At 37.4% G+C, this 12,312-nt stretch overlaps 2 protein-coding genes and 1 long non-coding RNA gene across 4 annotated transcripts; 2 read left to right on the top strand and 1 right to left on the bottom strand.

Moving 5' to 3' along the window:
* Positions 1–246: 246 nt before the first annotated feature.
* Positions 247–2,104, top strand: LOC147232806 (troponin I, slow skeletal muscle-like). The gene is made up of 5 exons (XM_086149873.1): positions 247–335; positions 404–535; positions 661–750; positions 1,445–1,621; positions 1,783–2,104. The coding sequence occupies exons 1-5, from the start codon at positions 327–329 to the stop codon at positions 1,885–1,887; spliced, it is 513 nt and encodes a 170-aa protein (XP_086005999.1). The 5' UTR covers positions 247–326; the 3' UTR covers positions 1,888–2,104.
* Positions 2,105–5,734: 3,630 nt separating this feature from the next.
* LOC147232804 (troponin T, cardiac muscle isoforms-like) lies at positions 5,735–12,132 on the top strand. Of its 2 annotated transcripts, none has more exons than XM_086149870.1 (11): positions 5,735–5,754; positions 7,795–7,818; positions 7,936–7,957; positions 8,050–8,113; positions 8,192–8,308; positions 8,421–8,498; positions 8,785–8,886; positions 8,983–9,089; positions 9,921–10,011; positions 10,565–10,605; positions 11,688–12,132. In XM_086149870.1, the coding sequence occupies exons 5-11, from the start codon at positions 8,210–8,212 to the stop codon at positions 11,725–11,727; spliced, it is 558 nt and encodes a 185-aa protein (XP_086005996.1). In that variant the 5' UTR covers positions 5,735–5,754; positions 7,795–7,818; positions 7,936–7,957; positions 8,050–8,113; positions 8,192–8,209; the 3' UTR covers positions 11,728–12,132. The 2 variants fall into 2 exon arrangements, with proteins under 2 accessions (XP_086005996.1, XP_086005995.1); XM_086149869.1 differs by lacking the exon at positions 5,735–5,754 and adding an exon at positions 6,619–6,659.
* Positions 8,259–11,007, bottom strand: LOC147232805 (uncharacterized). Its single transcript, XR_015106399.1, has 3 exons — positions 10,829–11,007; positions 9,713–9,908; positions 8,259–8,970 (listed from the first exon to the last, which is right to left on the bottom strand). It is a non-coding gene; the product is annotated as an uncharacterized LOC147232805 (long non-coding RNA).
* Positions 12,133–12,312: the final 180 nt, after the last annotated feature.

Genomic DNA, 12,312 nt, shown 5'->3' with positions numbered 1-12,312 from the left:
TGTGTCAGTTTGTGATGTTCATTCATCAGTGTCAGTTACCTACGGATGGGAAGTCAGACTTATTTATAGGAGCAGATTAGAAATCTGAATGTCTATGCTATAAGAAGCCTTCATTGGGACAACTGCAATTTACTCATGAATTAAGGGTTAAGCTTTGATGTCTTTTTTTGCATGCCTACAAATGACTGTCCACTCACAGACCAGAGGTAAGAAAAAATAAAATAATTCCACTAAAATATACCAGCTCTTGAGTCCTCTTATCATGCAAATGAGAACGTTTTTTTTCCCTGCAGAGAAAATCTAAAATCTCGGCCTCACGTAAACTCATGCTTAAGGTGAGTCCATCCGTAAAATTTCACAAAGACAGGAAACTGTTCACATATCCTTGTGTTTGTTGTTGTAGAGCTTGATGGTCGCCAAAGCCAAGGAGGAGCTGGAGCAGGAGTTGATCGAGAAAGAGGAGCAGAAGGCCAAGTACCTGGAGGAAAAAGCCCCTCCGATACAAACCGGGTGCATGTCCTTAGAAGAGTTGCAGGTTACAGTTTCTTGTCCCCCATTATTTTATATTTTATTTCTTTATCTGAGCTAAAAGATAGATTCTGAATTGTGCTTGTTTTTTGTATTTTATTATGATGTTTGCCCCTTTTTTTTTACATTTAGAATTTATGCGAAGAGCTCCATGCCAAAATAGATGTTGTGGACGAGGAGCGGTACGACATTGAAGCTAAGGTCCTGCACAACACAAGAGAGGTAAAGTACCAAAGAGAAACCAAAAAGAAATAGAAACTAACAGTGTGATAAAGGGGCTGTGGGATTAGTGTGGCAATTGGCCTTTTTTTTTAGTTGATAGTTATTTTCTTTCCAAATCAGATTTTCAGGTAAATTTAACTGACTTTTATTTCTTGAATTCTGGCCCTTTTTCAGGTCATGTGTTATTTCCCTCTGATGTTTCCCCTTTTGTTTAACCACTTTGAAGATTTTTTTTTTTTGGTCACAGGATTAAGAAAAAAGTAAAGAATCACATGAGGCAAACTGCCCTCCATTCACCTTTGCGGACCTATACTCTTTCAGAGTAAGGAATAGCATTTGCAACTATCACTTTAATTTGTTTATTTCTCTAATGAGACTCATTTTCGCAGTTCCGCACTGACCACATTACTCATGTGGATCATCACCTTATTTACTTAAACAGACTTCGCACTCTGCTGTTGTATTTTGTATTCTTTGTAATGTTCTTTTTCCAGTCTTGTCCTGTTAGGACTAAGTGTAACTGTCAACTGTTGCCACATTCCTTGTATAGCCGATTCTAAATAATGTGACCTTTTTCTAACTAATGCACAGTGCCCATGCAACTCTTATTTTGAGTCCTGTTTGTTTCTCTTCCAATAAATTCAAATATCAAATTTTACAACTGAAGACACATCCTTGACTGTCTTTTCCATAGATCAAGGACCTGAACATAAAAGTACTGGACCTGCGAGGGAAATTTAAAAGACCAAACCTGAGAAGGGTTAGGGTCTCTGCAGATGCCATCCTGCGCTCCCTCCTGGGGTCCAAGCACAAGGTCTCTTTGGACCTGCGGGCAAATCTAAAATCAGTCAAGAAAGAAGACACAGAAAAGGTGGGCTGGATTAGACAAGAAAAACATAGTGATGTAAAGATCACTTGTGAAGACTTCAATAATTTCCATCATTTTTGATTTTAAATGCTTCGTATTAATTAGAGACAAGCAAGTCAGGGTCATTGTTTCAGATCTTCTTTCCACCTATGTGCATGCTGCAGGAGAAGACAGTGGAGGTGAGCGACTGGAGGAAGAATGTCGAAGCTATGTCGGGCATGGAGGGCCGCAAAAAGATGTTTGATGCTGCAAAAGGCCCAAACCAGTAAACAAGAGAGGACACTTTTACTGATTTTATCATCCCTTGTGTCATCCCCACATGGACACATTTCATCTGATTCAAGAGCCAGATGAGATAAAGAAAAGGAATGAAAAAATTACAGATCTCAGAAAATCTGTTGCATGTTCAGTTTTTTTAGTACAGCGCTGATGTTTTCAGAGTTTTGTCTCTCAGCCTCACTTGAAATAAACGCACTTTCCCAATTACTCAAGACATGATTGTGTGAGTCAACAGTTCCTCTAATATGTCTACAAGATGATTAGATGAATGGAGGTACATTCACACATTGTAAGAGGTTGCATGACTTAAAGTAACATTATATAAATATACAGAATGAGATGGATCTCCTTCAAACATCTGAGTTGTATAAGTACTACAAATTATCTTTACAACATTTATACCTTAAAAAACAATTCATACCTTTAAAATATGTGAACATTCTGGTAAGTTGTCATTCAACATGCAGGTCACTTGATGAACCCCTCAAACTTTCACTTTATTTAATATGTTACCAAAAAGGCCCATGAGCCTGACTTAAAAATCAAGGGTTGCAGCAAATGCTTCAGACAGACACACCTGCAGGGATCCACTGTTACGGGCAGAATCTCAGTCTGTCCTGGGCGTGGTCATGCCCTCAAGTGAACCTTCTGCCACCTGGGCTGACATATCAGCACCCACATGCCCTGTTTGTAGTTTGACCCCCTCCACTCCTTGCAACATCATGACACTATGAGCTTAATAATGAACAACTGCTGTCAAATTTGTGTATTTTCACAAGTTGAACACAAATCATAGACCAATCTTGATGTAAACTTCTATAATAAAAGGGACACCAGAAGAAATACATCAGTGCCGATCAATAGGATAAGATACGATAGACTCTATTGATCCGACAATGGTGAAAATCAATAGTCACAGCACCATTACAGGGTAGAAAATTGTGCAAAATAATAACAATGGAAAAGAATGCAAAAAGAAAGCATATAGATACAAACGAACAAGACTATAAGTAATATAAATGATAAAAAACAAAATGTAATAATATGAAAAGAAACAGAAGAAATGCTATGTGCAGAGAATGGTTATAGTATTAGGTACAGTTGATGTGGATAGTAAAAATCAAATGATAATGAGTAAGATGTGCTGTAGAATGTCTAAATATTATAGAAATAGAAATATTGCATGGATAAAAGTGGTAAGTAGAGATGATAGTTTATACTGTTTGATGAGGCCTGTAAGCAGCATCAACACAGTGCTACATTTAAAGAAATTTTAGTGTATTTGTGGTGTTGTGCAGACATCCAGTTGCGTCCTGTCATGTATGAAGGTAGTGGGATCGTGCAATAAAAAAAAGATTTAGCAAACAGATTGATTTACACGTTTGTCATTGGTACAAGATAGTTCCCTCAGTCAGATTATCATTTAAGAATTCCATAAGCTCATCCTTACCTATGATATATAAAGAATTATGAGTTGTAGTCATTAGTGATTGATTGTCTTAATAATGGTACTCAAAATAGAAAGTAGGCACACCATGCTACTCAAATAAATTTATTTAATCAAATTATTTTTCATAGACACTTTTCATCTTCTAAACTTTAGTGAGCGATGCTTTAATGACCGTAGGAATCAGTGAAAACAAAGAAAAACTAAACAAAACGGATACTTTAATGCAGCTTTACTTTAACCTCTGCCACATGGTGGCAGTGTCAGCTCACAAACAGGTCCCTGAGGCGTTGACAAAAAGAAAAAAGAAAAAAATAAGGTTTACAAGACTTGATTGTACTAGTGTTTTGTCAGGACATCAAGATCAAACTCTTTGTGAAACAAAACTTCCTCCTTTTTATTTTTCTAAGCTGACTCAGGTGCCAGATTGGTCACGATTTAAAAAGAAGGGTGGGGTTCCAACAATGCAATTATATATGATAATAAATATATTTATCTATCTCATTTGCTATGTTTATTGAAAGGGAACTGATAAGATTGAGAAATAATATTGTACAGGTAATGTCTGTGTTTATCAGTTTGATTTCACTTTTTGTACCCAGCCTGTTGTAAAACGCTTGAGAAACATTACATTGCAACATATTTGTATTCATGATTCATAGTATGGTTTTTGCTTCCAAATATTACATAAAGTTGTGATGCTAGCTCTATATCAAAGTCAGACTAAAATATCAGTCCCTGTTTACAGACAAATTAATTTCTGGTGAACAATATGTGTAGACGTGTAATTTCTTTGAAAGATTTGATTACAGCTTTCTATGCTAAGTCTTTCGATGTATTTTTTACAGTCGTATATTGTAGATGTACTATTACATCAACACTGAAATGAGTTAAGGCCCATTATACTGTTACTAATATGGACTTTTGTAGACATTTTAAATCAAATGGTTATTTTATTTCCATTGTAAACATCTGCTTCAAATGCCTGTTGTATGCCTGTCACTATGAGAATTGGTGCAGACATATTTTGTCAGTACACCAACACAGGATTTTTTTTTAAACCCCAAATATCAGTAGCAGCAAGTCAAGTATCAATCTGGCCCTTAACCTGCGTCAGAAAAAAAAAATCAATTATCTGTTTCAAACAGATTGGTTTACATCTCAGTAGTCACAATGACATTTATCTTGAACCCTGCCCTGTATCAAAGGAAGTCTGACTGTGACTCAGATGTATCAGGACAATATTGATAGATGGGATCTCCTAACGGGTGTGGCGTGTAACACGTCAGTACATGAAGTGATCAAGTGATTTAAACTCTTGAAGCACAATGTGCATCACACCCAGTGAAGTTTGAATAATTACTACTATTCCATGGCTCTTTAGATGAGAAAAGCGAGGCGGATACACAACATAACAGAGAGCTTTTCTTTACTTGGAAATCAGATGCGATCAACAAGTGCCTGAGTATTTGTGTGCACCACAGGAGTAGATTTACATGGCTTCCATCTATCCTACCTCATGCCTGCTTGTGCTCGGATGCACTGGAGTGCATTAATCCTGTGTCGTTCAGTCTGGGTTTTACACTGTAAAAATAGGCAACGCACGTCCACAGAGAATGCATGTTTTCCCATTCTAGTTCATGCCATCTGCCATCTGTTTGCTGGTATGTGCCCACCCATTGTTCACATGGTCCACTTGCCGCCATGTGATCCAATACTGGATTTAAAAGCTTATGACCTCGAGAGGAAGGCGCAGTATACATTTGCCCATTGAACCTCATCTGAAGAGTCGCTCAACCTATCTGGGTAAGTTTGTCCGCATGTAATATGATGATGCACTTAATTGATAATATTTAATTCTCCACCATTATTCATCTGTGCAGGCATGAGGCTTTCTTCATCTTAAATGCATGGAAAATAAGTAACCTATAAGATGAGTAAGTGACTTTTCATATACAGGTACTTCATCCTAAACATGTCAGACCAAGACAGTGCCACATTTGAGTAAGTAAATATATTTCTATAGAGGGAAATATACTAAAAACAAGTTCATTATAAATTGCAATCCCTTTTTATAAAATAACATTGTGTGCTTTGTTTGTTTGTGTGATTTGTTTTGTTGTTTCTCCAGGGAAGAACGTAAGTCGCTGCATCCCACATGTTGGCAGGTTCACATTTCAGTTTGTATCTGACGTGTAGCTACAGGCAGCAGCATGTTGTGAGGAGGACATTATGGCCGCAAAGCTATCTTAAATAGATCATGAACATTAACATGAGTAAAAGGTGCATGTTTAGATATTGCAAATGCATTTATGATGCATATGCTTGTTATGCCCAATGCAATAATGCCTGACCTCTTTGCTTAAACTCTCTTTGTGCGGATGGCCTGAAGGAGAGGAAGATGCCATTGGTATGTATAATTCAAAATTTGCACAAAAACAATCCAAAAAAAATGTTACCAAATGCATCAGCATGAGGAAGCTGACTAGATTTCTACTGCCACTTTGTTACCTGCTTTACACACTTAAGCCTTGCAGTTAAATATTCTTAGTCACTTAACACTCAGCATCTGCTAAGCTCCTGGCTTTACCACACAGTATTCTTGGCATGTTGGAGGCACTGGTGAGGCAGCTGCTGTCCTTGAGCTTTTCTGCCAGACCTCTACCCTTTCATTTGGTTATCTCTGTCCGAATTAGCTCATCTTGTTTAAACATCCCAGAGGATATGCCCATTCAGTTCAAACAGTGCTCTTTGTGGCCTTCAAAGTAACAGGGATCCGAGGGCTTTTTATGTAGCCTTTCTCCATTTGCTCTCCCCTTTAAACTGAGCATTGCCTGTCTCTTTGCTGCCACTGTTAGACAAATGTGGGTCCTTTTATACTCTCAAAAGAGGGTCTTGGGAAACTTGGCAGCACGAGCACAATACCCGCTTTCATTTTTTTATGTCTGTTAAAAGTCGCCTGAATGCAGGTTGGCTTACCCCTTCACAGTGCACAGAGGTAGAGTTACACACAGCGATCAAAAAGACTTGACTAAAAGGCTTAGTGTCCATTTTTTTTCTCATCGTAGACAGCAAGAACAGCAACAATGGTGGAAAACAAAACACACAGAGTTGATATTCGACTCTTATTTGTGAGTCCAGTTGCAGGAGCTACACTATGGGAAACCTGGTGGTTGCATGACAGAAAAAGCTCTTTCAGTAACATACTGTATGCTCTCTGACTGTTTCACTGTTTGCTTGCTAACGCAACATGCTTGCTTTGCACAGAGGTGGGGGAGGAGGAGGAGGTTGCAGATGAGGAGGAAGAGGTAGAAGGTAGTTCTGCTCATGCTGATTTGTTTTTATTACGGCCATTAGGGCAAAAGACTGGTGCTAATGTTTTTTTTTTCCAATCTAATAAGAGTCATTGTCGTACACTCAGAGAATCAATACAGTAAAGGCCAATTTAAAAAAAAAAAACATTGAGCAGAATTCTTTTTTTTTTTTCATATATCTAAAGGGAAGTTATAATTTACTGATAAGAATTACAGTACTCCAATGTAGCTCTGGCTATGGACTTACCACCATATGTAATGAGTAATCAATGAAAAAAAAAAAAACTTTTACTTGGCATAGACAATATAAAGGTTTTTGAATGTGATACACTACCATCAATTTTCATGTTAACTTGAACAGCTTATTTACCAATACAAATTAAATAATTTGGTCCAGTAAATGAAGGACTTGAATTCACCTGCTGAATATGTGTTAAAATTAATGATTCTCAATGTCTTTAGTGGCAATTCATTGTACTTTTACCTTTCAATGTGATAACCTAAGCATTTTAATTGTGATAAATGACATGATAATGTCTCAGTCTCTTTGTAGTAATGACAAATACATTATCACTGATGGTAATCTGAACCTTTCTCTAACCCCAGAAACACATACTGTTCGTGTTCATCTGCCTGCACTGACAGGAGATGATTGCTGTTTGAAGTAATTCAGACCATATCACCAGCGAAAGGTCCTCCCTGCTTTTATTAAAAACACCAGAAAGAGCAATCCCCGTCAGTCAACACAAGATTGAAATGTACTATGACCCACCTGACAAGAAAGATTAGATTTTTAAATTTTCTTTTGTGTATCTTCTGCATTCCACAAAATCATATAAAAACAAAATTGAAGGGGGGAAATTCTGAGTTTTAAGAATAAACATAATTTACCCCAAAGTTCTCTGTCAGGATATAGATGCAGGTCAAGTTAAAATAAAACTACATTGATTCATTCATTTATTTTGCATACTGGCTTTCAATCCTCAGAAGAATGTCAGGGTGGTTTGTTTGTTAACCAAGGCAGTTGTGTCATCTCCTGAGGCCTTCAAGTGTCACTCTTTCTGTTCACATCCGTTGTCTGAAAATTTTACGTCACCCATTGTTTAAGTCACCCTGACCTTCTTATCTTTCAACAGATGCTGGAGAGGAAAATGAAGGAGGTATGGACCAATCATTCAAGTATGCAGGTTCTGCATGTAAAAAGGGAAAAAGCAGTTCTGCAAGTTTTTTTGTCCTTTATTGAGCAAACTCTTGTTTTTCTTTCCTGGGATGAACAGAGGACTTGAAGCGAAAGTCAAAGTAAGGAAACAGATTAAAATGATTTCATTAATATTTTCCTTAATGCTTCGTATTACAAATGACGAAACTTTAATGATTTGCATTTTCCGCAGGCACGGGTTTGTGCCCGGCTTGGCACCTCCCAAAATCCCGGACGGAGAAAAAGTAGATTTTGACGTGAGTTCAGTTTACTGAAGTTACTCCAACAAGTAATCCTTGCCCGATACAACTTTCGACAACCTCCTATTATTTCAGGATATTCATCGGAAACGGATGGAGAAGGACCTGAATGAGCTCCAGACTCTGATCGAGGCCCACTTTGAGAACCGAAAGAAGGAGGAGGAAGAACTTCTCAGTCTCACGGATCGCATTGTACGTCTGCATCTCAACCATGCATTGTCTCTACGACTAACTGGCATGGAGGACTGCCATGGTATGACCTGCACACCACATGCTGTAACACCCACTCCCTGTCTCCCTTTAGGAGAAACGCAGGTCAGAGCGAGCGGAGCAGATGAAGATCAGAGCAGAGAAGGAGAGAGAACGACAGAACAAACTAGCGGTACAAGCTCTTTGTTTTTTGGTTGATCTGTAGAATAGTCTATATTCTGCGGCAGGCACATTCCTATCAGAAATGTGTTCAACGATGAAACAGTGCTACAATTTCCCCGGCTGGCAGGACACAAAGAGCCACAAATGATTATCTAAGTGAATCAAAAACAAAAATGACTCAATTCAATAACCAGGCTTGGACCGAGAATAATAAATAGGCAATAAATATACTCATGCCAAGCAAAACATTTTGGATGCAAATTGAACTTTTCAATTTCAATGACTTTTTTTTAAAGGAAGAGAGGGCGAGGAAAGAGGAGGAAGAGGCCAAGAAAAAAGCAGATGATGATGCCAGGAAGAAGATGATTTTATCCAACTTGAGTTTCACCGGCTACAAGGTGATCATTCTAGTTGTCTGTATAATGCCATGACCTTGTGGAGAATGACAACATTGAGGCACTCTGCCATGTCTTCTCTGTCTCCTGACAACCCAGACGCAGACAAGCACAAAAACACAAACGGGGAGAGAAAAGAAGAGAAAAGTCCTGAATGATCGACGCAAGGAGCTGAACATTGATCATCTTAAGGAGGATAAACTAAGGTGAATGAAGTTAAGAGTTGGGCTGGGTCTCGACTAAACAAATTAATAACAGTTTTTTGAACGATTGATATTGTTTCAATATGTGATAAAGTTAAAAAGGAATAAATGAAAATAATAAACAAACAAATTCAAGTAAATGTGAAAAAAAAAATGAAAACAGATGTAGATAAATGTTACTAAAATGTGCAAACATGTGCCCCATTGTTCTTGTTGTGGCACTTCATGCACATTCAAGCAAGATCGATAAATAGAATTAGATCCTAAATTCATGGTTTTTATTGCTTTGACCTGCACCAAATGCCATCGCTCACGCAAAAGACCTTAACCTCAGATTTTTGTGCTACAATACCTGCAATAAGTTTAAGAGCCATCATTTGGGAGTATCAGTACTCTGCTTGCTCATTAGCAACAGTAAAGTTGCTACAGTACAGTTAGCATTAGCAACATGCAATTAAAAGCTGATATTGCCCAATATGATATTAACACGGTAGCCACAACATCTTTTGTATCGAGGCGGCAACGGCGGGGGAGGTGCTACTGTGATACGCAAGTTCCTCCCCACCTATATTGCAACAAAATAGCATTTTTGTGTTTACTTCTATGTGTCAAATATTTGACTCTACCTTGTCCATCACGCTGACGTGGACTGTGCGTCAGTGCAATCTGTCCTCACGGAAATACACTGAGTAGCGTTCCGCAGTGTAAATTAAAATGCAGTCATTTTCTTCACGCTGCATTTTTTTTTTCTCATAATTTCATGTAAGATTATCCACTGTCGTCAACGAGCATCTGATATGAGATGATTTCACTCTCTTGTTCCTGCTGAAACAGAGATAAAGTGAAAGAGCTGCTGGACTGGATGCGCCATCTCGAAGCTGAGAAATTTGATCTCCAGTACAAATACATGAAACAGAAATACGAGGTAAGACGTAACACCTTAAATCATGAAAAGACGAACTAATAAATGTAATTGCAGAATATGTCAGTTATATGTAAATGCAGGATGTGACCACTGTGTTTTAGCTCTTACAGATTATCATTTTAACTTTTTTTTAATGTCAATAAACTACAAAAAAGGAGTTCCTTCAAGTTTTCCAAGCAAAGTGTCCGATTATCCTTCACGCCCTGTCCTATATGGGATCATATGTTACACAATATAATATTACCTACTTTTCAGCCCAAGGCTACGCAATAAAGAACATATTTTGCCTGTTCGACTGTCGAGCTTCTGTAAATATTAAAAAAAAGGCATAGGCGACTGGAATTTTGCATTCAAATCTTAAAAAAAATTGATATTGTTTAATTGAACAATCAAAAATTATTGCCATAAGCATTACCATGAGTACTAAAATAAAAAAAGGATGATTATGCATCATATTTATCTTTATCATAAGAAATATTTATGACAAGTGAGTTTAAATACTTTGTTTTGAGCACAACAGGCTATTTACCTCTAATAATTTGTCTTTGTCCAGGTGACTGTACTGAGAAACCGTGTCAGTGATCATCAAAAAATGTAAGTGTCACAGTCTTGCACATATTGTCTGTATTTAGTGCTTATTTAAATTTCTGGATTAGTCATTGGAAAACTGAGCATGTTATCAACACAAAAAATGAATTATTATTTTCTTAGAAATTAAACATACTGATATTACGATTTAAAAAACATGAACAATAATATGTTATGGCAAAGGTCAGAACCACTAAGTAGAAAAGTTAAAAATAGACAATTCTCTCACTGGATTGTTATAAACATTCGGCTCCTGAGCTCTTCAGCCCCTAAGTCCTTAAGGTATCAACTTTCTGCCTCCTTTGGTCTGTGTTTGCTCGAAGCAGCCTCAGTGGCAGCTGCTCCTACCAGATACACAGGCATCCAAACAAGATGTAGGTAAAAAAAAAAGGCGAGCGTTTGAGAGGTTCTTTATCAAAGGACAACTTATACAACATGTGCACAAGGTCTCACAGGGGATATTGGTTTTATTTGGGGCGCAACAACTGAGAGATCCCTTAACTGGAACGTGGTTTTATTTGTGGTAATGATGCTCACAATAAAACCTGGACCAACGCCTGTTGCCACTCATATCCCATGATCCACCCTGCTGACCTCCTACACTCTTGAGTAACAACAGAGGCTCTAAACAAACACAATGGTTTACTTTCACAGTTTGTGAGCAAATCACCCCAAATGATCTCCTTTGCTTCAAACAATGCATACATTTATAGAAAATCACTTATACATATTGCTTTATGAAAATACTCTAATATATTCAAGTAATAGGACATAGTTGACAAAAGCAGCTGGATATGAATCACACTGTGACTTGCAGTTGTTTTAATTATTTATTTTTTTTCACTATTTCAAAAAAGGTTATCAAGGTGTTTTTCAACAAATCGCTCTAGTTTGGGATCATGTTTGACAGTCAAATTGTTCTTTTTTTTTTTCTAAATGCCTGAAAGTGATGTAGTGGGCTAGGGTGGCTTGTAATGCGAGGTTTGACGCATAACCGCATTTCTCGCAGAATGAAATCCATTCAGCAATGAGCACACCCAGCATTCAGTTAAACAAATGAATCTCTGCTGACTGAGCTCTATTTCTAGTTCAAAGGGGAGAAGGACCAAGCGTGGCCTGAGGAAATAACAGTTCGAGGATGACTGACAACGTGTTTGTTTGTTTTCTCAAATGCTTTAGCATGGAAGTGTAAAATGCAGTTTAAATTCTTGAGCAAATATTTTGAATTAATTGTATCGCTTAGTGTCTCTGCTGTCACTTCAAAGAATTTGCCGTCTCATTACTAGCCACTGTATTTATTAGAAATCTAACAGAAAGTGTGTGACTTATTGTAATGTATTGCTCATGGTTCATCCACGATAGGGATAAATTATAAATTATTATCATTATTATTATTATTAATGCTATCAGCATTAGAAAGGGCAGTATCCCTCCACTCAATGTCCTGATGCATGAACTTTATGTTTGGTGAGTCTTTAACTTTGTGGTGACATTACAGCGAAAGTAATAAAGTTTGCTTTCAATAACCAAAAATGTGTCTTCTCTTTGCCATTGCTGTGGATGGATGGATGTATATTACCAATTATTATTTTTTAACCAATGATGAGCATATACATAACCATAGGTGGAAACTGTCATGTTTATATAAGCAAAGAAAAAATCAATACCCTCTTAAATTTTGCAATAACCCATCACTAACATGCTTGTTTTTGG

Source organism: Fistularia commersonii, chromosome 7, assembly GCF_037954325.1.
Source record: "Fistularia commersonii isolate RoL2024-O1a breed Wild chromosome 7, RoL_Fcom_v1.0, whole genome shotgun sequence".
In the NCBI taxonomy this organism is placed as follows: domain Eukaryota; kingdom Metazoa; phylum Chordata; class Actinopteri; order Syngnathiformes; family Fistulariidae; genus Fistularia; species Fistularia commersonii.
This window is presented reverse-complemented; position numbering and strand designations above follow the sequence as displayed.

What these genes read in the sequence shown, in the direction of transcription:
- LOC147232806 (XM_086149873.1), top strand. An exon ending in TGTCCTTAGAAGAGTTGCAG is followed by an intron (nt 536 to 660) that starts GTTACAGTTTCT and finishes TTTTACATTTAG; the next exon opens with AATTTATGCGAAGAGCTCCA. An exon ending in AGAAAGAAGACACAGAAAAG is followed by an intron (nt 1,622 to 1,782) that starts GTGGGCTGGATT and finishes TGCATGCTGCAG; the next exon opens with GAGAAGACAGTGGAGGTGAG.
- LOC147232804 (XM_086149870.1), top strand. Translation starts at nt 8,210, where the DNA reads ATGGAGAAGGACCTGAATGAGCTCCAGACTCTGATCGAGGCCCACTTT. An exon ending in TGAGTTTCACCGGCTACAAG is followed by an intron (nt 8,887 to 8,982) that starts GTGATCATTCTA and finishes CTGACAACCCAG; the next exon opens with ACGCAGACAAGCACAAAAAC. An exon ending in GTCAGTGATCATCAAAAAAT is followed by an intron (nt 10,606 to 11,687) that starts GTAAGTGTCACA and finishes CTCTATTTCTAG; the next exon opens with TTCAAAGGGGAGAAGGACCA.